Genomic DNA, 23382 nt, shown 5'->3' on the forward strand with positions numbered 1-23382 from the left:
ATGTTACATAGCATGTTTATCCCCTCCGTGGACTATCCATGGTAAGTGCAGAGCACCAGCCTCACAAAAACAACTTAATATTTGCTCAGGTAAAATATTAATTATTTTAAATATTTGCCAAACACAAAATAAAGGCATTTGAACTAATAAATACAACTAAATATAACAAAAATCGTAAGCTTTTGATTCTTCTAATCTTATAAATATATGATTTATAGTTATATAATTCTACTTCAGAATTCTTGTTTAATATTTATAAGAATCACAGAAAAAACGGCAACCTAACAAACATTTATTTGGCAACTCTTATATGCTATAAGTGTAATAAGCACTGAGATACAGAAATTAAAAATACAAATCTCCTCATCAAAGAGCCTAAGGAGACAGGTAAGAAATAATTAAAATATGCCTGATGCTATGATACATGAATTTATTACATTTATTTAACAGCAAAACATCTTTCGGGGTGGTATAGTATATTGGTTAAAAACCTAAGGTCTGGCCAGGCATGGTGGCTCCCACCTGTAATCCCAGCGCTTTGGGAGGCCAAGATTGGAAGATCACTTGAGTCCAGAAGTTTGGGATCAACCTGGGCAACAGAGGGAGACTCTGTCTCTACAAAAAAAAAAAACAAAAAAAAAACAAGAAAAAAACATTTTCCAGGCATGGTGGTGCATTCCTGTAGTCCCACTGCCTGGAAGACCGAGGTGGGAAACTGAGGCTGCACTGAGCGGTGACAGCACCACTGCACTCCAGCCTAGGCAACAGAGCAAGACCCTATCTCAAAAACAAAACAAAATCTGAGGTCTGGCAGTAGATGATCAGTGTTCAAACCTCACATCCTCTTAGTTGTGGAGGCCTAGGAAAATTATGTTAACCTCTCCATGCCTCAGATTAGTCTGTCTTCTCTCAGGATCCATGAAATAGTAACAGGCTAATTTATTAGCTTATAAGTTTGCTTTATAAAATTAAATCCCAGACCTTACAAAAATGGTAGCTCTAAATCCAACTTTACCAATAACTGTACTCAAAGTGAACGGTCTACATATCCCAAATAAAGGGCGAAGATTATCTGAATGGATGAACAGGCAAGACTGCACTATAAGAGACTCACTCCAAATATTAAGAACAAATGTGCTGAAATAAAAACACGACAAGCTATTCACATGCAGTAAGCATAAGACTCAGCATAAGACAGCAGTTATTATTCATATAGGCAAAAACTGGAAACAATTTAAATATCCATCAACTGGCGAATAGATAAAATATGGGATAGCCATATAACAATACCATTCAGCAATAAAAAGGAGCAAACTACTGAAATGTACCAAAATATGGCTATGCTAATATCAGATAAAAGATCAAGATAAGAGATATTATTAGAAATAAATAGTTACTTTTTAAAAAAGATACAAGGATCAATTCATCAGGAAAAATAACAACCATAAATGCATGTACACCTCATAAAAGAACTTCAAAATACTAAATTAAATGCTGACAGAAGTGAAAGGAGAAATAAATATATCTACAATTATAACTGAAAATTTCAACTCTCCTCTCTCAGATACTATAAGTCAACCTAAAAGGAAATCAACAAAGATAGAAAACATGTAAACAATACTTTAACCAATCTAGTCTTACTGATATTTATAGAACACTGCACCCAATAACTGCAGAAAAAACATTTTTCCAAGTGCACATGGATCAGAAAAATGTAAATTACAAGATACTACTATACACCTACTAAAACAGCTAAACAAAAAGACTGACGATACCAAATATTGCTGAGAATATGAAGCACTGAACTCTCTCACATATTGCTAACTGGAGTAAAACCACTGTGGAAAATGGTTTGGCAGTTTCTTCTAAAGCTAAGCCTACAGTTAACCATACAATCCAGAAATTCTACTCCACGAGAAATGAAAACATACGTCCAAAAGAGGCTTACACACAAATATCCCTTGAAGTTGTATCTATAATAATCAAAAACTGGAAAACCCCAAAATCTATCCTCAGATGGATGGGTAACAAAATGTGCATACTGACAAGATGGAATACAATGCAACATTAAGAAAGAACAATCACTGATATACTCCACAATGTGAATGAATCTCAAAAACCATGCTAAACAAAAGATGCCACACACAGAAGGATGCTTCCTGTGTAATACCATTGACATGCTCCATAACAGCTTAAGCTCATCTATAGCGACCGCAATCAAAATCAGTAGTTGCCCAAGGCTGGGGAAAGGCTACTGTAAAGAAGTAATAAAATGCTTCTATCTTGTTTGGGATAGTGGTTACACTCATCTGTCAAAACTAGGAGTCAAGTATACTACTGCTCGTGGCCAAATCCAGCCCATGGCCATTTTTGTATGGTCAGCAAGCTAAGAGTAGTTTTTACATTTTAAAGTGTCATAAAAAAGAATATGCAGCCAAGGCCGTATGTGGCCCAAAAGCCTAAGATATTCACTGCCTGGTCCTTTACAGAAAAAGTACACCAATCCCTGGTCAAGATTCATCAAACTGTATACTTGAAATGGTATAACTATTGTATACAAATTAAATCTCACTAAAGGTGATTTTAATAAAACTCTCCAGCTGGGCTTGAGGAGCTAGTTTTCACAAAGACAGATTTAATTTATCCTCTGTCATTTTCCAGATGGGCCAATTTACCCAAAGCCACATAGCTAATGAGTAACTTTTTTTACTCTTTGTTTTGTGCTTACTAACTTTTTTTACTCTTTATTTTGTGCTTATAAAATCTGAGACAACTATCAACTGTCGTTCTTCATTTTTATCCTATGCCAAATCATTTTAATGCTGATGTGAAAGTATCGCCTTAAAAAATAACCTGGTTTTCTAAGCTTCGGTTGACTTTGGGGGAATATCATGAATCCTTCATTAGCAATAGTTCAAACAGAGTATAACTATAACGTTTAAACATTTTAAAGACTTATTAGATAACCGTTTCTAATGCCACACTTAAATCTTCATCTAAATGGTATAAATTGTATCCCTGTACAGAAATTACGCTACAAGCAGATGAAGTTAATGAGTTTACCAAGGCCCAGCCTGCTGCTGGCACAACTATGAAGAGTTCTGACCTCACTACCATGGTGCCTTGAGGAGACTACTATAAAAGCCTGGCATTGGTTTCCTAGGGCAACCAAAATAAAATACCACAGACTCGATGGCTTAAAACAACCAAATTTTATTTCCTCACAATCCTGGAAGCTAGAATTTCAAGAGCAAGGTGTCGGCAAATTTGGTTTCTCCTGAGGCCTCTCCCCTTGGCTTGCAAGATGACTGCCTTCTTGCTGTGTCCTCAAGTCCTTTTCTTTGTAACGTGTGTGTGTCCTTGCTGTCTCTTTCTCTTCATGTAAGGATACCAGTCATACTGGACCCAGGCCCCACCCAATCAGCCTCGGTTTCAACCACCTCTTTAAAACTTAATCAAAGAGATCTGTCTCTAAACACAGTTACGTTCTGAAGTACTGGGGCTGAGACCTAAACACAGAAATTGTGGAAGGGGAATTGAGGTGAAGTGACACAATTCAGCACATAACAAGCCTCTTAACTGCTTTTTCTCCATTCAGCTTGGCTCTCCTCTATCTGCAAACATGGCAGCTAGGGTACTTACAAAGTACAAATCTGATCATTTTTATCCTGTCGGTAATCTGGTGACAACAATGTAAGGGGCACTCTGTTGCTCTCAGGATAAAGATCAAAATCCTCAAAGTACCTTCCAATACTCTCTATAATCTATTCCCTGCCATATTACTGGTGTTGCCTCTTGGCCACTTCTCTCTCACACTCTGTGCTGCAGTGGTTCTCTGCATGTGTGTGTGTATTTTTTGCCACTCTACATTCACAACAGGCTCTCATAATTAAAATAACTCATGAAAATCACTGACCTAGTTCAGAGGCACTGTCTGCATAAAAGGATGTACATGAGACTTAGGACAAGTCTTATCATTCTTTAACAATCATTGCTTGAAGAGGTATCCTGTATTCAGTGTACGGAACAGAGTAAGAAATTCTAGAAAACCTAACGCAGGTTTTTCCTTCTCAAAGAATAAGTTATTATGAACTAAATATTTCAATAATTCTAAAAGGAAATTAGCTCAAGCAAAGGAATAATGAGAGCTTTTTAAAAAATCACAGTATAGGCTGGGCACGGTGGCTCACACCTGTAATCCTAGCATTTTGGGATGCTGAGGTGGGCGGACTGCCTAAGCTCAGGAGTTTGAGACCAGCCTGGGCAACATGGTGAAACTCCATCTCTACTAAAAACTCAAAAAGTCAGCCAGGCGTCATGACGTGGGCCTGTAGTCCCAGCTACTCGGGAGGCTGAGGCATGAGAATTGCCTGAACCTGGGAGGTGGAGGCTGCAGTGAACCAAGATCTCGCCACTACACTCCAGCCTAGAGAGAGCAAGACTCTGTCTCAAAAAATAACAATAAATAATAATAATAATATAAAGGGATGGAAGCAGAAAATTAATACAATCATTCCCATTGTCCTCATTACCTGTTAAGTTCATCCAGGCATAAGCGCAATGTTTCATAAGTTGTTAGAGCAATTTCACATTTCCTCTGCTTTACACGAATTAGTTCATTATCTTTTCTGTTTCCATGTAAAATAGCGACTCTGAAATATCCCCAGGTGTCCAATTCATCCTTCCAGTTGTAGAGGACAGAAAGAGGAGCAACTATTAAGAACATCTAAAAGAAGAATAAAAAAAGTTTGATGTTTTTTAAAAACTGAAAAAGAATCCCAATGTGAAATCCAGAATATCAGTATCCGTAGTCCTCTTCTTTGACACTCTAATTAGTAACAGTAAACACAACAGAGTGACTAGCTATATATGGACATAGGAAATTCTCAAAAAATACTTTGCTGTTTAATTAGCTTTTTATCAGGACAAAATAGACAACTACCCTTACTCAAAGAAACAGGTATTTTTTAATTTCCCCCTACTAAAAAGGCATTGAGAAATAAGGGAGAAGTAACTTTCCAAAAGACACAAAAGAATAAAACAGGGATTCCAATAATAAATTCAGGGGCCAAGTGGGTAATGTACATACACAAGCAGGCCATGTGTTCTTCTGGAAATATATGGTCTCCTGGAGCTCTCTTTCCTTTTGCATTTTCCTAGTCCATTTCCTCTCCCCCTCTCTCAGATAATCTAAGTTAAAGAACTGGAAAATTCACTGGAAAACTGAAGCAATCAGAAGAAAACTGGATGAACTTCTCTCAGTATTGTATCAATAACCTAACTATATTCATTTCCATATATTTTGCCCTCCCACCTGTTACCATGGGTAGGCTGTTCATGTTCTTCTCCAAAGACAACCCCTGAATTTATACGGTGGCTCCCCTTCCTTCTTGCCAACCTAAAGTCAATGCTGCAGATACTGCCCCCAATCTCCCTACCTGACTAACTTTTCCATTTCAATGAACCACATCATCTATGGGCAAAGATGTTAGAATATTTCCCAGGGTTAAAAAAAAAAAATCCAAAAAACAAAAATTAAAAAAAAAGAATAAAAAACCTCTTCTCCTTAACCCAACATCTCTCTCTAGCTATTACCTCATTACTCTCCCTGTAACAAAGATCCTCAAGAGTTATCAACACTTAACTCTCCTGTTTGTTCTCTCTTGAACTCAGGCAAATGGGACTTGTGCCCGAATAATGCCTCCTATGAAATCAGTCCATCTGAGGATTACCAACGTATCTCTGGTTATTACCCATATTCATGTACCTTTACTGTGCTAACCCAGAATCCTGCTGTCATCAACCATTTTAACTTTGTAACGTTTTTATTTCTCCCTGTTACCACTATTCCTAACCTGTTATGTTTGATAGGGTTACCAGCACGTTTCTTTTCTAAAGTTTTATACTTGATCTACTTGCTAGAGATGAACCAATTAAACATACTGAAAAAATTCAATTTAACAAAGAAATAATACAATACTGCTCTAAATTCTGCTCTGTTTTCTGTGAAATATTTCATCTAGGCCATTTGTCAGCTCTAAAAAGTGAAATTTGTGACGGCATTTTGGAAAGAGAAAGAAGATCAACAAGCAGAATGTGAGAGTTCCTTTTTTACAACCCATCAACAAGCATATGTAAGTACTTCCTTATCATACATGACTCATCTCAAGTATTTCTGTCCTTCGGGCAAAAGTTTATCCTATAATTTCCATTTTTCTTCAACTTTCAAATATAAAATTAGGCCTCCAAATACTAAGTCCTTACAGTGTCTCCCTTTGAGTTGTTTGTTACTACAAGACGAAAATGCTAGGTGCAATTCCATCTGAGCACTCCTAGTACTTTTTCACTTGAGAGACCATTCATCAATGGTGCCAATGAATCCAAAGAGTCCCGACATCTGCCCTACGATTCCAGAAGATGTTTAAAAATTAAGGTGGCAACATAATTTTTGATATTTCTACAAACATTATTAGTCTTAAAAATTATGAAAGCTGAAATAATGGTTCAAAAATTCATTTTAGTAGTGAAAGATGTCAGAGAACTGGGTTATGTTATTATGTAGAGTCCAGGGGAAGTACGTAAGAACTTAGCATTTCCTACCATCTAATAAATAACACTGCATTTAATAAGTCTTTTTTTCAGCAAATGATGCCAAAACAATAAAATGGAAAGCAGTGTCCAACTGCTAAGTCACGACACACAAAGCAACTCTGGGAGCTACATCTCTAATCCAGGTACTAACCAGGTCCGACCCTGTCTATCTTCCAAGATCAGACGAGATGTGTTGTGTTCAGGGTGTTATTGCTGTAGACATGGGCGGAGGGTGATCATTCTTATTCTGAAGCTAAAATACAATTTTATAACTGGATCTAAAATTAACACAAATAAAATTAAAATTCACTTGCTTAAATATTATTAAAACTAACAGAAGCTAGGTTCAATAGTACAACTAGAGAATATTGAATTATGTGTATTTTTCAATAAATCTAGCTCAATGATTAAGGGGTATTCTATCAAATTTGATTCCTCATGCACTATGGCATAGAAAAATGATGTGGTGTGGACTGCGATGAGATACTCAAAGATTAATGTGTGATAATTTTTGTGGGAGAAGTAGTAATAGTATTAATAACAACATAACAATTATTGAGCACTTACCATGTGCCAAGGGCTTTAGAAGTAGTTTACAGAAATCAACTCAGGGACTTTACACAGAAACACAGATGAGGAAAACTGAGGTACAGAGATATTAAACAATACACTCAAGGTCATACTGCTATTAAGTGGCAAAGTTAAGTATTTGAACCCAGGTCTAATTCTAAAACTCTTAACTATCATAACACATCATGTTAGCACCTTCAATCAAAAGTCTATGTCCCTGGATGTATAACTTTCTTATTTACCACTGTAACTTCAGAACTTCATAGAGTACTTGGAAAACAGAAGGTGTTCAATAGGTAAATGAATAAATAAAACCATTCATGTCAATGCTAAGTTAGGAATAATAATGTATGTTCAGAGAACAGTGACAGATCAGTAGAGGCGAAACAAAGGTTCCACATGAGAAGAAGTCTGATATCAAAATGAAAAATAAACTGTGCCTTTACAGAAAAATCACAGAACGTAAAATTGGAATCTGCTAGAAAACTCAAAGTTCTAAAATAAAAAATTTTTGTATTTATCTCTGCACTCTTAACTCTCTTTGGTATGCTGTGATTATTTAATATACAGAAATTTCAGTTTAGAATGCAGTGTAGTCAGGAGCCCTTCCAAATGCTTTTTACAAAAACGACATAATAATACCAAAACTTGATATTCTATCAAAACAGAAAGTTATAAACCATATCAATAAATATCAAATCTTACAATTAAAAAAGAGAAGTAAACAAGAACTATTAAGAATGGAAATGACAAGCAAAGTTAACTACAAATTCAACACAATATTAACTAATAATTCAGTAAGTGTTTAGGAGAAATTTGAGAAAATGAATTTTTCCTAAGTTGAGAAAACTTGAGGAGAAACTATGTAATAATAAATTATAAAGCTAATATAACTAAAACTGTTTAGCACTGGAAGAGAAAGGAAAAAATAAATAATTAGGACAGAATAATATGTCTAGAAATAGACTTTAATTTTACGTCTTTCAAATTACTGTGGAAAAGCGGGCTTACTCGATAAATGACATTAAGATAACTGGCTAACCATTTGAGAAAAATAAAATTGGATTACTAGACACCTACAACAAATTCTAGCTGAAACAAAGATACAAAGGTTTAAAATAAAATCACACATATTATAAAAGAATCATGAGTGAATTTATTTATAATTTTAGAGTACAAAAGGCTTTTCTAGGCAAACATAAAACCCAGAAACTATAAAAACCAATACGTGTAACTACCTAAAAAATTTAAAAATCAATACTTAATTCAAAGCTGACTCTATGTGAGGAAGAAATATTTTCAAAACATATAATGAACAAAAAATTAAATTCCAGGATATATCGTTAAGGACTATTAATCAAGGACCATGATTAAAAACAAGAATTAGATTTAAAAATAGCTTTTAAGCATCTGAATAGCTACAGCTACACCCACAATTAAAGAAATGTAAATCAAAGCAAGATAAAAATTTAAACCTCTCAGGAAGTCACAAATTTATGTTTGCTAATACCTAGTGCAAATGAAAAGGTGGAAACAGATATTCTTATACACCACTGTTGGGATATGGAGTAATTTAACTCCAGCTATCAAAACGTAATCCCCTAAATCCAGTTCTACCTACTATACAACTCCAGTACTAAGAATTTATCCTACAGTTATTATTGCAAAAGTTGTCCAGACACAGGTATAAGGATGCCAAACACTGTTATGTTCTCACTCATAGGTGGTGTTGAACAACGAGAACACATGGACTCAGGGAGAGGAGCATCACACACTGGGGAAAGTAGGCGGGGGTAGGGGGGAGACAGCGAGGGGTGGAGAGGCAGGGGAGGGTGGGGAGGGATAACACGGGGAGAAATGCCAGGTATAGTATGCACCTTAAGTAAAATAAATTAAAAAAAAAAAAGAAAAAGAAAAAGGATGTCTACAGTGATATCGTGTGCATAATCCTCTTGGCACATATGAAGAATTAAAAAAATAGTGTATAGTAAATAAAATAATTATAAAATATTTTTGTTCAATTGTCACTGAAATTGCTACTGATACTGGTATTGTGATTGCTACAAATCTCTTCCTCTTCCACATTAATTATGAATTTTACTTAGAATCTCTAAAGTTTTATCATGCAAGGTAGTAACATTTTATAATAAATTTACTGATTCATAAAAACTGAATTCCAATCAAAACTTAACAGCCTAAATCTAAAGAACCATTCCAAAAATCAATCTTTAAAATGTAGAGCTTGTGTATTTTCCTTTAAGAATTTATTCCTTGGGATTTGTCAGGGGGAAATATGGGAGAAACAGCGGGGGGTGGGGAGTTGGGGAGAGAGATAGCATGAGGAGAAATGCCAGATATAGGTGATGAGGAGGAAGGCAGCAAATCACACTGCCATGTGTGTACCTATGCAACAATCTTGCATGTTCTTCACATGTACCCCAAAATCTAAAATGCAATTTAAAAAAAAGAAAAAGAATGCATTCTTGGCAAAAAACATTCATGCATTCTTAGATGATTTATTAACACTTGAAAAGTTTTAAAATATATATGAGATACATCATATCACACACACAGGCCTGAAATCCACCACTCCTTAATTTGTAATACTCAGTTCATTAAAGGACTTTTTTCAAAGTTTCAACATTAGTTTTTCAGAATTTGATTGTAATTTTGGCATTAGCAAATAAATATAAAAAAATTTATTTCTTCTGTATTTCGTAAATGTCTTTTTAAAATGTACATTGTTTTAAAAGAACCAATATAAATTTATCTTTTGAAGATTTCAAAGTTATCGTCTTTGTATTGCTTCTGGAAAATACTGTAGAATGTTACTGGTGATTCCATTAAAAACTCTGGGCCGGGTGCGGTGGCTCATGCCTGTAACCCAGCACTTCAGGAGGCCGAGGCGGGCAGATCACGAGGTCAGGAGATCAAGACCATCCTGGCCAACATGGTGAAACCCCATCTCTACTACAAATACAAAATTAGCTGGGCATGGTGGCACGCACCTGTAGTCCCAGCTACTCAGGAGGCTGAGGCAGGAAAATCACTTGAACCCAGGAGGTGGACGTTGTAGTGAGCCAAGATCATGCATTTTAGCCTGGTGACAGAGTGAGATTTTGTTTCAAAAAAAAAAAAAAAAAACCTCTGAATTCCAGTTCAAATGACTAACTCAATACATGTTTGTGTGGATGCCAATGAAACAAAAGAAGAAACATAATAAATCCATAATAGTGCTCGAATGCCTGGAAGGCTAGTACCAGCAGGTCCTAACAGTGCAGGAGCAGATGAGAACTGGCGCACTTGAAGAACTGAGCAATCCAGCCTACATCTCTGAAAGCGAAAACTCCCTCTGTCATCCCCCACTAAAAAATTTACTTTTCTTAGAAGGAACCTAAAAACAACAACAAGCAAAATAAAACTCAACAAAGCAACTAAGGTAGTTGGAAAGACTGAGTCAAGAAAAATAATGACCAAGTAATTTTAAGAAGGAAAAGTTACCCCAGTCATTTGCTTCAAAGAAGTTGATTCTACCATCAGTACGCAACTTTCCCTACACAAAGTACTGTATATACTTTTCGAATGCAAAACTTATTTGGAGGAATTCTATGGTAAGTGTTAGAGCTCACAGAAATTTTCAAATTTCATCTATTTAAAAAGTTCTTAATACTTCCATACAATTAGAAAAAATCCTTTCCAAGGAAAAAAGTTGGGATGACATTGAATTCTCACCTGCAATATGGAGTGACAGAAGATAATAAAATCAGTTTGGTCATTATAAAAGAAAATTTTGAATTTAAAATTCTGTAGGCAGATAAGCCTATAGACAAATATGAGAGCAATGTACAAGCACATAAAATTTACTCTCTCTATATATATATTTTTTCTGAGACAGAGTCACACTCTGTCACCCAAGCTGGAGTGCAGTGGCACAATCATGGCTCACTGCAGCCTCAACCTCCTGGGCTCGAGAGATCGTCCTACCTCCTCCTCCTGAGTAGTTGGGACTACAGGCACAAACCACCATGCCCAACCTCTGAAGAATTAACGGAAGATGTTAAGCAAAAGTTGGTATGAACATAAAGAAAAATAAACTGAAAGTCATAATGAGAAAACTGAATAAATTTCTTTCCAGATCCAACTACTCAAACAGAAAAAAAGAAAATAATAACAGTATTAAACGATTTAACAATGCAATTAACAAACATGATAAAACAGAAATACATAGACCCATGTGACCATGATTAGAAAGCATGCACCATGTAAGCAACATTTTAAAACAAGAGAGACCACACAATGCAGAACATCAAAGCATAAAAAACTTGACCATGGATTTAAGCACAAAGAAAAAACTATCAAGGCAGTTATCTGATGCAAAAAAACTAAAAATCATCAAAAAGGGCTGAGTCCTCCCATCATCCTGTGACACAACAATAGCTATTCACTAGAAAATTTTAAAACTTCTATTTTAAATAGTACTTGGGTAAAAGAAAAATAAATATTGGGGCCACAGATAATTTAGAAAAGCCTAATGAAAAAAGACTGCATATTAAAAACTATAGAACACAGCCAAACCTGAAAGGACCTTTTTTTTTTTTGAGACAGGGTCTTCTCCGTTGCCCAGGCTAGAGTGCAGTGGTATGATCATGGCTCACTGCAGCCTAGAACTCCCGGGCTCATGTGATTCTCTCACCTGTGCCTCCCCAGTAGCTGGAACCACAGCACACACTACCACACTGGGCTAACTGTTGTATTTTTTATTTTCTGTAAAGATAGGGTCTCCTTATGGTGCTCAGGCTGATCTCAAATTCCTGGGTTCAAGTGATCCTCCTGCTTCAGCCTCCCAAAGTGCTGGGATTACAGGCATGAGCAACCATGCCGGGCCCAAAGAAATACTTATAGCTTTAAGCTAATTTATTAGAATACAAAAAGTCTGAAAATAAATCAATTAATTGAGAAATCAGCTGAAGAATATAAATATCAATGTACATTATAACAAGCAATGTACAGTTGTCCCTCCATATCTGTAGGTTTCACATCACTGGATTCAACTAACTACAAATTGAAATACAAAAAAAATTCCATCTGCACTAAACATGTACACAGACCTTGTCATTATTTCCTAAACAATACAATATAAAAGTTAATTATGCAGACTTTACATTGCACTAAGTAAACAACAGACGATTTAAAGTATACGGAAGATATGAATAGGTTATATGCAAATACACTATTTTATATCAAGGACTTGAGAATCCACACATTTTGGTATCCAAGAGAGGTCCTGGAACCAATTCCCCATGGATACCAAGAAACAGCTCTGTCTGTCTGTCTGTCTGTGTGTGTGTGTGTGTGTGTGTGTGTGTGTGTGTGTGTATGATACATCTCATATGCATACATACATATACACACACACATACATATAATATACACATATATATAAAGAGAAAAGAAGGAAGGAGAGGAATTAGTGTCAACTAAGGTAACCATTATTAGCATATTTTACCACATCATCAAATGAGTATCTTTGTTAATTTTCTTTTCTTTCATTCTTGTTCTTTATTTTTATTTATTTATTTATTTTGAGACAGAGGTCTCACTTTATTGCCCTGGCTAGAGTGCAGTGGTGCAAACATGGCTCATTGCGGCCTCAACTTCCCCAGGCTCAGGTGATCCTCCCACCTCAGCCTCTGAAGTACCTGGGACTACTGGCACACACCACCACACCTGACTGACTTTTTGTATTTTTAGTAGGAAGAGGTTTTGACATGTTGCCCAAGCTGGTCTTTAACTCCTGGGCTCAAGCAATCCACCTTCCTTGGCCTCCCAAAGTGCTGGGATTACAGGCATGAACCACTGTGCCTGGCCCATTCTTGTCCTGTACTTTAAAATACTACTTTCCCCTCTTTCTCTGTCCTGTCTGCTGTCACAGTGGCATACAAGAGATACACAGGCTCTGTAGTGACATTTAGAACCAGGGAACAACTGAACCCAGAGCTAGAAACAGTACTTGAGCTCTTGAATACATAAAATACATTAAGAACCATTATTTAGGATCACACTGAAACTGATACTCAGGATGCATTTATGCTATTAAAAAATTGCAGCAAATCACACTGCTATGTGTGTACCTAAGCAACAATCGTGAATGTTCTTCACATGCACCCCAAAACCTAAAATGCAATTAAAAAAATAAAAATAAATAAAAATAAAAAATAATAAAAATAAATTAAGAAAATTTAAAATGATAGCAATTATATCTTAAGCCAGTACTTCTGAAAAGTTTGCACTGAAATGGTCCTTATGATAGCCAAGAGTAAACTTGGACTTCTCAGCAATCTTATATATAAGACTTGTATAAAAGAATCTGTTTTAAAACTTGTGGTAATTCATTACCAAATATAATAAAGATTTCATAAAATCACTTCATCTTTATTCCTGTCTGGTTTCCTGGATGCTGAGGATAATATTTTTTAAAAAGACATGTTAAGTATACTTTTTTTATATTTCATTGCTTTATTAATCTTTTTTGTAAGATAAACAGCAATGTACATTATCCTCTCTTGGATACCAAAATGTGTGGATTCTCAAGTCCTTGTATATATAACATATTTATGAACACACATTTATAATGGAGAAAAGTATGGATATGAATACTATTCACAGTCACATGAGCAGAAGCAAAAATAAGTACAGAACTAGTCTTTTTGATTCCAACTTTCCTGTATTGGTAGAATATATTTCATATTTTTTGGATGCAATTAGTCAGCTAGGCAACTTGAAATAAGTCGATGATGTACTTTTGTTACCAATATCTATAACCATCTCCTTTTCATTCTCACATGAATAAAAAACAATATAATGAAGTCTTCAATTAACTTTACATATGCATTCATAGAAATTTAACAAATCAACCTAAGTAAATCATGTAAATCCAGCCAAGCAACCAATTAAAACCCCAAAGCAAAATCAAGCTGAAATTCTATTTTGCAATTATGAGAGTCAATCAAATTTAACTTAAGGATAAAATTGATAATCTTTCAAACTAGGCCTATCTAACAAATATTTTAATAACATCTTTAAATTCTTACATTTTAAAATTTATACTAATAAATTTTAATGTGTATATTTAAATATTTCTATGTGTTTTTGTAATACCAGCATCATGAGTAGACTATTTCTAGAGATTTTACCTTTTTTGCTGTAGAAGAAGAGGGTTCCTTTTTCATACTTCTCAGTAAAAACTCTGGCATGTTATTTTCAATATCCTCACGAGTTCCCTTTTTATGCAAAACTGCAGCCAGAAATGAAATAACCTGAGAAAAAAAGACTTTTTCAATCGCTGTGTATAATGTATCATGACATACAAAATTTCACTGCTTACATGACTATCCAATAAGTGACAAAATATGTACAAAGAGATTTGTTGAGGGGAAAATTAACATGAAATGTTAGTACTGATTTTCTTTATTTGTAATAACGTTTTTTACCCTTGTAAACAAACAAAAATCCTCATATTGCCATCTTTTCCATGAAAGCTTCTACCTACCCAATGGATTCTTTCTTAATTCCATCACTTGAGACACTATCTTCTTATTTGTTTCTAACCATGGAAACTATCTCTTCATATCGTCTATTAGAATAAACTGTATACATTCCTGTTTCCATGGAGAAAAGAAACTACTTAAAGGGGATAATATTTGGTCCACAAATTTGTACACTTCTATTATCTAATAAATACAGGTGAAATGGCAAAATGTTATTTTAAGATAGATTAATTCATTAATACATACAACATTTTGAGTAACAGCTGGTCTCCAAAAATTAAATGAGAAAAACAGAAAACAAGGAATCATAACCTCCTGTAATAAAGAGCAAGAAATACTGAATTGATTAGACTGATTCAAATATTAGCTCTGATTGCTTGGCTGCTATTGAGAGCTTGGGCAAGGTAGTTAACCTCCCTGAATAATATCTGTAAAAATGGTAAAAAAATAATACTAGCAGGGTTGTTTTAAAAATTGAGAAGAAAGGTATATGAGGTATCCAAATGGGAGAAAATAATTGATCATTACCTTACAAAATAAAGTATATAAGAAGAAAACTATATAATTCAAAAAACTGAGAGAATTAGAAAAACTATAGAAAAAAAGTATACTTAATAAGGGTGTGGATACCTATAATCTGAATCCCAAATGATACAGGAGAAGTATCTGAAGAAATAAAAGCTGAAAACTTAACTGATTTTAAAAATCGAGCCACAGATTCAAGATCTTCTTCTAAGAACCAAAACCAAAACAAAATGAAAACCAAAAACTAACAAAAAAACACAAGCAGGTGCTTCACTGAAACAACCTGAGACGGAAAATGTTAAAAGCAGTAAGAAAAAACAGATTATCTACAAAAAAGCAACAACTGGTCTGGCCATGGTGGCTCACACGTGTAATCCCAGCACTTTGGGAAGCCGAGGCAGGTAGATCATTTGAGCCCGGGAATTCAAGACTAGCCTGGGCAACATGGCAAAATCCCATCTCTACAAAAACTACAAAAATTAGCTGGGTACAGGTGGTTCATGCCCATATTCCCAAGCTACTTGGAAGGCTGAAGTAGGAGAACTGCTTGAGCCCAGGGCAATGAGGCTGCAGTGAGTCGTGATTGCACCACTGCACTCCAGCCGGGGCAACATGGCAAGACCCTGTCTCAAAATAAAAAAATAAAAACATACACAAACAGACAAGTAGCTGACCTTGCAGCAAAAACAATGGGAAATACTATACAATAGAATATTTTCAAAGTGCTAATAAAAGCAACCTAGATTTTTACATCTACTGACGATATTCAAGAATGAAGGGTAAAGATTCTCAGACAATCAAAAAGCAAGCCAATTCATCACCGCAAAAGCCACACTAAAGAAAGTAACTAAAGAACGTTTTCAGGCACAAGGAAAATGATACTAAACAGAAGATCAGTGACACAGGGAAAAATTTAGAGCAACAAAAATGATAAATGTATACATAATATATATATTAATTGACATTATCAAACAATAAAGTTTCATTGAAATCAAGTAACAGAAGAATTAAAAGCTATGGCAACAAACATATGAGTCGGAAGGAACACAAGTGTAGTTATAATATTCTGAGGTCACTATGCTGTCAGGAGGAAATTAAAGTACTAATTTATGTTAGATTACGATAAATCAATGATATCTGTCGTAATCTCTAAGAGTAACCACTAATAAAAGAATAAAAAAAGGTGTACCTAATAAAAGGAGATAATAAAGTAATATGAATCTCCAAAAGGACACAAAAAAAAGTAGGAAAATCAGGACATGGAATAAATAAAAAGCAAATAGTAAAATACTAAGTTTAAAGCCAAATATACTAGAAAGCACTTTATATGGAAATGGACTAAATAGTCTAAGCAAAAGATAAAGATTGTCAGACAAATAAAATATATTTCCTTGCCATTTACAAGAAAAACATCTAAAAAAGACAAGGGATACAGTTCTAATTCAAAAATGAAAATAATAGACCATGTAAACAAAAATCAAAGAAAATTCAATACAGCTGTATTCATATCAGATATATATGCTGAGGTAAAAATCATGAAATTAAAAAGGCACGCTTTAACTTAATATTGATAATAAAATTAGTTCACTTGGAAATTTTAAGAAGTCTAAATGTATCAAGAAAGAAAGAAATATTTACTGAAATAAAAGTAGACTCTACAAGCACAATGGCAGACTTAAAAATAACTCAGCGAGAGCAAACAAAATAATTAGTAAAAATACAGATTTTAATAACATGATTGTCAAACTTGACCTAATGAACATTGCTAAAACACTGCACACTACTGCAAAGCAGTTTCATTTTAAGTACACGTGAAATATTTACCAAAGTTGACATATGCGCAGGGCACGGTGGCTCACACCTGTAATCCCAGCACTCTGGGAGGCTGAGGCAGGCGGATCACCTGAGACCAGAAGTTTGAGACCAGCCTGGCTAACATCGTGAAACCATGTTTCTAGTAAAAATACAAAAAAATTAGCCAGGCATGGTGGTGTGCGCCCATAATCCCAGCCCATAATCCCGGCTGAGGTAGGAGAATTGCTTGAACTCGGGAGCGGAGGTTGAAGTGAGCTGAGATCACACCATTGCACTCCAGCTTAGGCAACAGGAGTGAAACTCCATCTCAAAAAAAAAAAAAGTTGACATATGCCAGGCCACAGAAGTCTCAATGCATTTCAATATATGGAAACCATACAGAATATGTTCCTTGATCACAATACAATAGAAATAACAAAAACAGAAGCAGAAAATCTTCAAATGTTTGGACAGTAAGGAACAGAATTCAAACAGCTCACAATATAAATCATAAAATATTTGAATAAAATAACAATATATGTTGAATTTGTAGAATACAGCAAAAGCTTGTACCTTAGGGACTTAAATGAATATTACAGACAGTCCCCAGCTCATGACGGTTCAACTTGCAATTTTTCAATTTACGATGATGTAAAAGCAATATGCATTCAGAAGAAACTGTAAAACAAGTACTCATGCAATCATTGTTTTTTACTTTCAGTACAATATTCAATAAACTATATGAGATTCAACACTTTAGTATGAAATAGGCACTGTGTTCAATGATTTTGCCCAACTATAGGCTAATGTAAGTGTTCTGAGCATGTTTAAGATAGGATAGGTTAAGCTATAATGTTCAATAGGTTAGTGTATTAAATGAGTTTTCAACTTATAATATTTTCAACTTACAATGGGCTATGGGGACATAATCCCACTGTAAGTCAAGGAGCATCTGTATTAGGAAAGAAGAGGGACTATCAATCAGATATCAAAGAATGTATCTCAAAAACTTATGAAAATAACAGAAAATTTAACACAAAACGCAGAAATTACTAAAGCATACAATAAAAATTAGAAATACCTAATGTAGATGATGGGGTGATGGATGCAGCAAACCACCATGGCACGTGCATACCTATATTACAAACCTGCACGTTCTGCACATGTACTCCAGAACTTAAAGTATAATACATATATAATAAATAAGTGAAAAGAAAATGATCAATGATGCCAAATAATCATCCTTTGAAAGAATGTTTAAAATCAACCCCTGGCAAAATTGATAAAGAAAAAAGAAAAGAGAAAAGGCAAACAAAAAATATGTATAACCCATAATAATGCTTTGTCAATAAATGTGAAAATTTGGATGAAATGTAGAAATAGAATTTATCAAAACCGACAAAAAGGAAATTTACATACCCATAAAACCATGAAAGAAACCTAAATATGCAATTATAAACCTTCTACAAAGAAAATTAGTGGCCATATAGTTTCACCAATAAATTCTACCTAATGCTTAAGAAAAATATAATAGCAATCTGTAACATACCCCTTCAGGATTTAGAAAAAGGGGAAAATATTCTCAACTCATTTCATGAGTTCAACATAACTTAAGAAAACCTGACAAGAACATTATAAAACAGGAAATTTACAAGCCAAGTTCTCCTACTCATATAGAAACAAAACTCTTAAACAAAATGTTAGCACAGAGAACATAGAAATTTTAAAAAGGATATAAATATACACCAAAGCTAAACTGGGTATATTCTATAAATGTAAGTTTGGTTTAACCTTCGAAATTTAAGTATTAGGTAGTTATAGCTAGATATTTTATGCAATACACTTAGCATTCCTAACTCCTAGATTCCTTAAAATGAGACTAGCATGACTTATTACAAGAAACTTATATTTTACATGAAGCAGTACATTATTAGGTACACTGCAAAAAGTTCACAATGTGTATTTGATCACTAGAACAACCACTAAAAATATAAAGCAAAGAAGTATAAAAAGTCAATAAAAAAATTAAAATAAAATTCTTAAAAAATACCATTATCAACCCAAAAGAAGGCAGGAAAGGAGTAGAGAAACAGAAAACAAGCTGTTCAAACCGTTCAAATCAGACTGTTGCTGAATGAACAGAAAACAAATAATAATATGTTATATCCAAATCCAAACATAACAAGAATTACATTAAAGGTAAATGAACTAAATATTCCAATTAAATATCAGAGATTGTTAGAACGAATAAAAGAGCTGTCTACACGGAACATTACATAATAATGAAATAGTCAATTCATCAAGAAGATGTAACAACCATAAAGGTCTGTAACCCTAACAACAGAGCGTCAAAATATATGAAGGTAAAACTGGCAGATTAAAAGAAATAGACATATCTGGCTGTAGTTCACGTGGTGGTTCATGCCTGTAATCCCAGCACTTCGAGAGGCCCAGGCAGATGGATCACTTGAGGTCAGGAGTTTGAGACCAGCCTGGCCAACATGGTGAAATACCGCTTCCATTAAAAATATAAAAATTAGCCAGGTATGATAGCACATGCCTATAATCTCAGCTAGTTGGGAGGCCGAGGCCTGAGAATCTCTTAAAACACGATGGAGAGGTTGCAGTGAGCCAAGATCGCCACTGGGTAACAGGGCGAGACCTTGTCTCAAAAAAAAAAAAAAAAAAAAAGAAAAATTCATACTCTTCACCCAGAAATTTGACTTTCAGGAATTCGATCCTTACAGAGAAATACTCTTCAGATTCTATCCTACAGATACTCACTATTTGTCATAGCCTAAAATATACAACAACCCAAAATGTCATTTTCCTTAGGTTCCTGGAGGAATGATAAGGTAAGTTACAGAACATATGATCTATAGTATACAGTAATTTATTAATTAAGGGATGAGGACAATCCTTATATATCAACATAAAAAATAATAATCCTGGCTGGACACTGTAACATGCATATAATCCCAGCACAGGGACAAAAAAAAAAAAATGTTCAACTGAAAAAAAAAAAAAAAACAAGGAGCAGAATAACATATGGAAATAATGATCCAATTTTTAAAATTTATTTACATACACATTAAAATTATAACTTGTTCAACAAAATACAAAATACACTGGACTTCATAAAACTTTTGTGCATCAAAATAAAATAACAAGAAAATAAAAAGGCAACTACAGAATGGGAGAAAGTATTTGCAAATCATATATCTGATAAGGGATTAGTATCCTAAATACATAAAGAATTCTTACAACTCAATAAAGAAGACAATGAAATTTTAAAAACAGGCAAAAGACTCAAATATATATTTCTTTCTCTAAAGCTACAGAAAAGGCCCAAAACACATACACATACACACACACACACACACACACACACACACACACACACACACAAAGGTGTTCAACATCACTGGCCATTATAGAAATGCAAATCAAAACTGTAACAAAACACCACTTCACACATAGTAGGATGGCTATAGTGAAGAAAACAAAAAATAACAAATGTTGGCAATGATGCAGAAGCCTAGGAAACCTAGACAATTGTTGGTAGGAATGTAAAAGGCTTTAGCCGTTGTGAAAAAATAGTACTGCAGTTCCTTGGAAAAAAAGAAACACTGAACTACCATAAAACCCAGTAATTCCACTTCTAGTAATTACATACAAGAGAAATGTTTGTACACAAATGTTTACAGAAGCATTATTCATACACAAATCTTCTACATACAAGAGAAACATTTGTACACAAATGTTTACAGAAGCATCATTCATAATAACAAAAAGGTGGAAACAACCCAGGAACTAGAAAGAGGTAGGAGTTGCACAACATTCTGAATGTGTTAAATGCACTCAATTAACATTGAAATAAATTCAAATAATTAATTTTAAAATTAATCATTTTAAATAATTAATTAATGTTGTGTGGACTTAACCTCAATTTAATAATTGCCAGCTGGGGGTGGTGGCTCTTGCCTGCAACCCCAGCACTTTGGGAGGTTGAAGTGGGCAGATCACCTGAGGTCAGGAGCTAGAGATCAGCCCCACCAACATGGTGAACCCTGGTCTCTACTAAAAATAAAAAAATTAGCTGGGTGTGGTGGCACAAGCCTGAAGTCCCAGCTACTCGATAGGCTGAGGCAGGACAATCGCTTAAACTTGGGAGGCAGGGGTTGCAGTGAGCTGAGATCACGCCACTGCACTCCAGCCTGGGTGACAGAGTTAAGACTCTGTCTCAAAAAAAGAAAAAAAAAAAAATTCGAGCTTTCATTTTTATAAGAATACATTTGTGTATTATGGTGTAACCAAAATTATTTTTATTCTAGAAGAAAGTTTAAAAGTACATATGTCAAGTCAGTGAACATCAATGACTCAATAGGCAGTAGCTATTTTATTGTACTTTAAGTTCTGGGGTATATGTGCAGAACATGCAGGTTTGTTACATAGGTATACACAGGCCATGGTGGTTGGCTGCATCCAACACCCCATCATCTACATTAGGTATTTCTCCTAACGCTATCCCTCCCCTAGCTCCCCATGCCCCAACAAGCCCTGGTGTGTGGTGTTGGGAAAACTGGCTAGCCATGTGCAGAAAGCAGAAACTGGACCCCTTCCTGACACCTTACACTAAAATTAACTCCAGATGGATTAAAGACTTAAACATAAGACCTAACACCATAAAAACCCTAGAAGAAAATCTAGGCAAAACCATTCAGGACATAGGCGTAGGCAAGGACTTCATGACCAAAACACCAAAAGCATTGGCAACAAAAGCCAAAATAGACGAATGGGACCTAATCAAACTCCACAGCTTCTGCACAGCAAAAAAAACAGTCATTAGAGTGAATTGGCAACCAACAGAATGGGAAAAAAATTTTGCTGTTTACCATATTCCCCTCCCTGTGTCCATGTGTTCTCATTGTTCAACTCCCACCTATGAGTGAGAAAATGTGGTGTCTGGTTTCCTGTTCTCGTGTTAGTTTGCTCAGAATGATGATTTCCACCTTCATCCATGTCCCTACAAAGGACATGAACTCATCCTTTTTTATGGCTGCATGGTATTCCATGGTGTAATATGTCACAATTTCTTTAACCAGTCAATGACTGATGGGCATTTGTGTTGGTTCCAAGTCTTTGCTATTGTGAACAATGCTGCAATAAACATACGTGTGCATGTGTCTTTATAATAGAACAATTTATAATTCCTTGGGTATATGTCCAGTAATGGGATTGCTGGGTCAGACGGTATTTCTAGTTCTAGATCCTTGATGATTACCACACTGCCTTCCACAATGGTTGAACTAATTTATACTCCCACCAACAGTGTAAAAGCATTCCTATTTCTCCACATCCTTTCCAGCATCTGTTGTCTCCTGACTTTTTAATGATCGCCATTCTAACTGGCATGAGATGGATTTCAATGTGGTTTTGATTTGCATTTCTTTAATGACTAGTGATGATGAGCTTTTTTTCATGTTTGCTGGCTGCATGTCTTCTTTTGAGAAGTGTCTGTTCCTATCATTCACCCACTTTTTGATGGGGTTGTTTTTTTCTTATGAATTTGTTTACAGTCTTTGTAGATTATGGATATTAGCCCTTTGTCAGATGGGTAAATGGCAAGAATTTTCTCTCATTCTGTAGGTTGCCTGTTCACTCTGATGATAAGTTTCTTCTGCTGTGCAGAAGCTCTTTAATTAGATGCTGTTGCCATTGCTTTTGGTGTTTTAGTCATAAAGTGTTTGCCCATGCCTATGTCCTGAATGGTATTGCCTAGGTTTTCTTATAGGGTTTTTGTGGTTTTAGGTCTTACATTTAAATCTTTAATCCATCTTGAGTTAATTTTTGTATAAGGTGTAAGGAAGGGATCCAGTTTCAGCTTTCTGAATATGGCTAGCCAGTTTTTCCAACACCGTTTATTGAATAGGAAATCCCTTCCCCATTGCTTGTTTTTGTCAGGTTTGTCAAAGATCAGATGGTTGTACGTGTGTCGCATTATTTCTGAGGCCTCTGTTCTGTTCCACTGGTCTATGTATCTGTTTTGGTACCAGTACCTTACTGTTTTGATTACCATAGCCTTGTAGTATAGTTGGAAGTCAGGTAGCATGATGCCTCCAGTTTTTTGTTTTCTTCTTAGAATTGCCTTGGCTATGCGGGCTCTTTTTTGGTTCCATATGAAATTTAAGGTGGTTTTTTTCCAATTCTGTGAAGAAAGTCAATGGCAGCTTGATGGAGATAGTGTTGAATCTAAAATTACTTTGGGCCATATGGCCAATTTTCATGATATTGATTATTCTTAACCATGAGCATGGAGTGTTTTTCCATTTGTTTGTGTCCTCTCGTATTTCCT

General features: G+C 35.0%; 1 protein-coding gene across 4 annotated transcripts in view; it reads right to left on the reverse strand.

The window, feature by feature from the left end:
- The window catches only part of ERCC6L2 (ERCC excision repair 6 like 2), a 143567-nt gene that overhangs the window by 103596 nt on the left and 16589 nt on the right, over nt 1-23382 (reverse strand). For 3 of the 4 annotated variants that reach the window (XM_017547192.2, XM_017547201.2, XM_017547200.2), the window contains exons 3-4: nt 14355-14477; nt 4533-4726 (exon numbers count right to left, since the gene is read on the reverse strand). In XM_017547192.2, the coding sequence (XP_017402681.1) occupies nt 4533-4726; nt 14355-14477 (317 nt within the window). The remainder of the gene's footprint in view (nt 1-4532; nt 4727-14354; nt 14478-23382) is intronic. The other variant, XM_017547197.2, reaches the window with a different exon arrangement.

The sequence above is a fragment of the Cebus imitator genome, unplaced genomic scaffold (assembly GCF_001604975.1).
Source record: "Cebus imitator isolate Cc_AM_T3 unplaced genomic scaffold, Cebus_imitator-1.0 Scaffold196, whole genome shotgun sequence".
Taxonomy (NCBI): Eukaryota; Metazoa; Chordata; class Mammalia; order Primates; family Cebidae; genus Cebus; species Cebus imitator.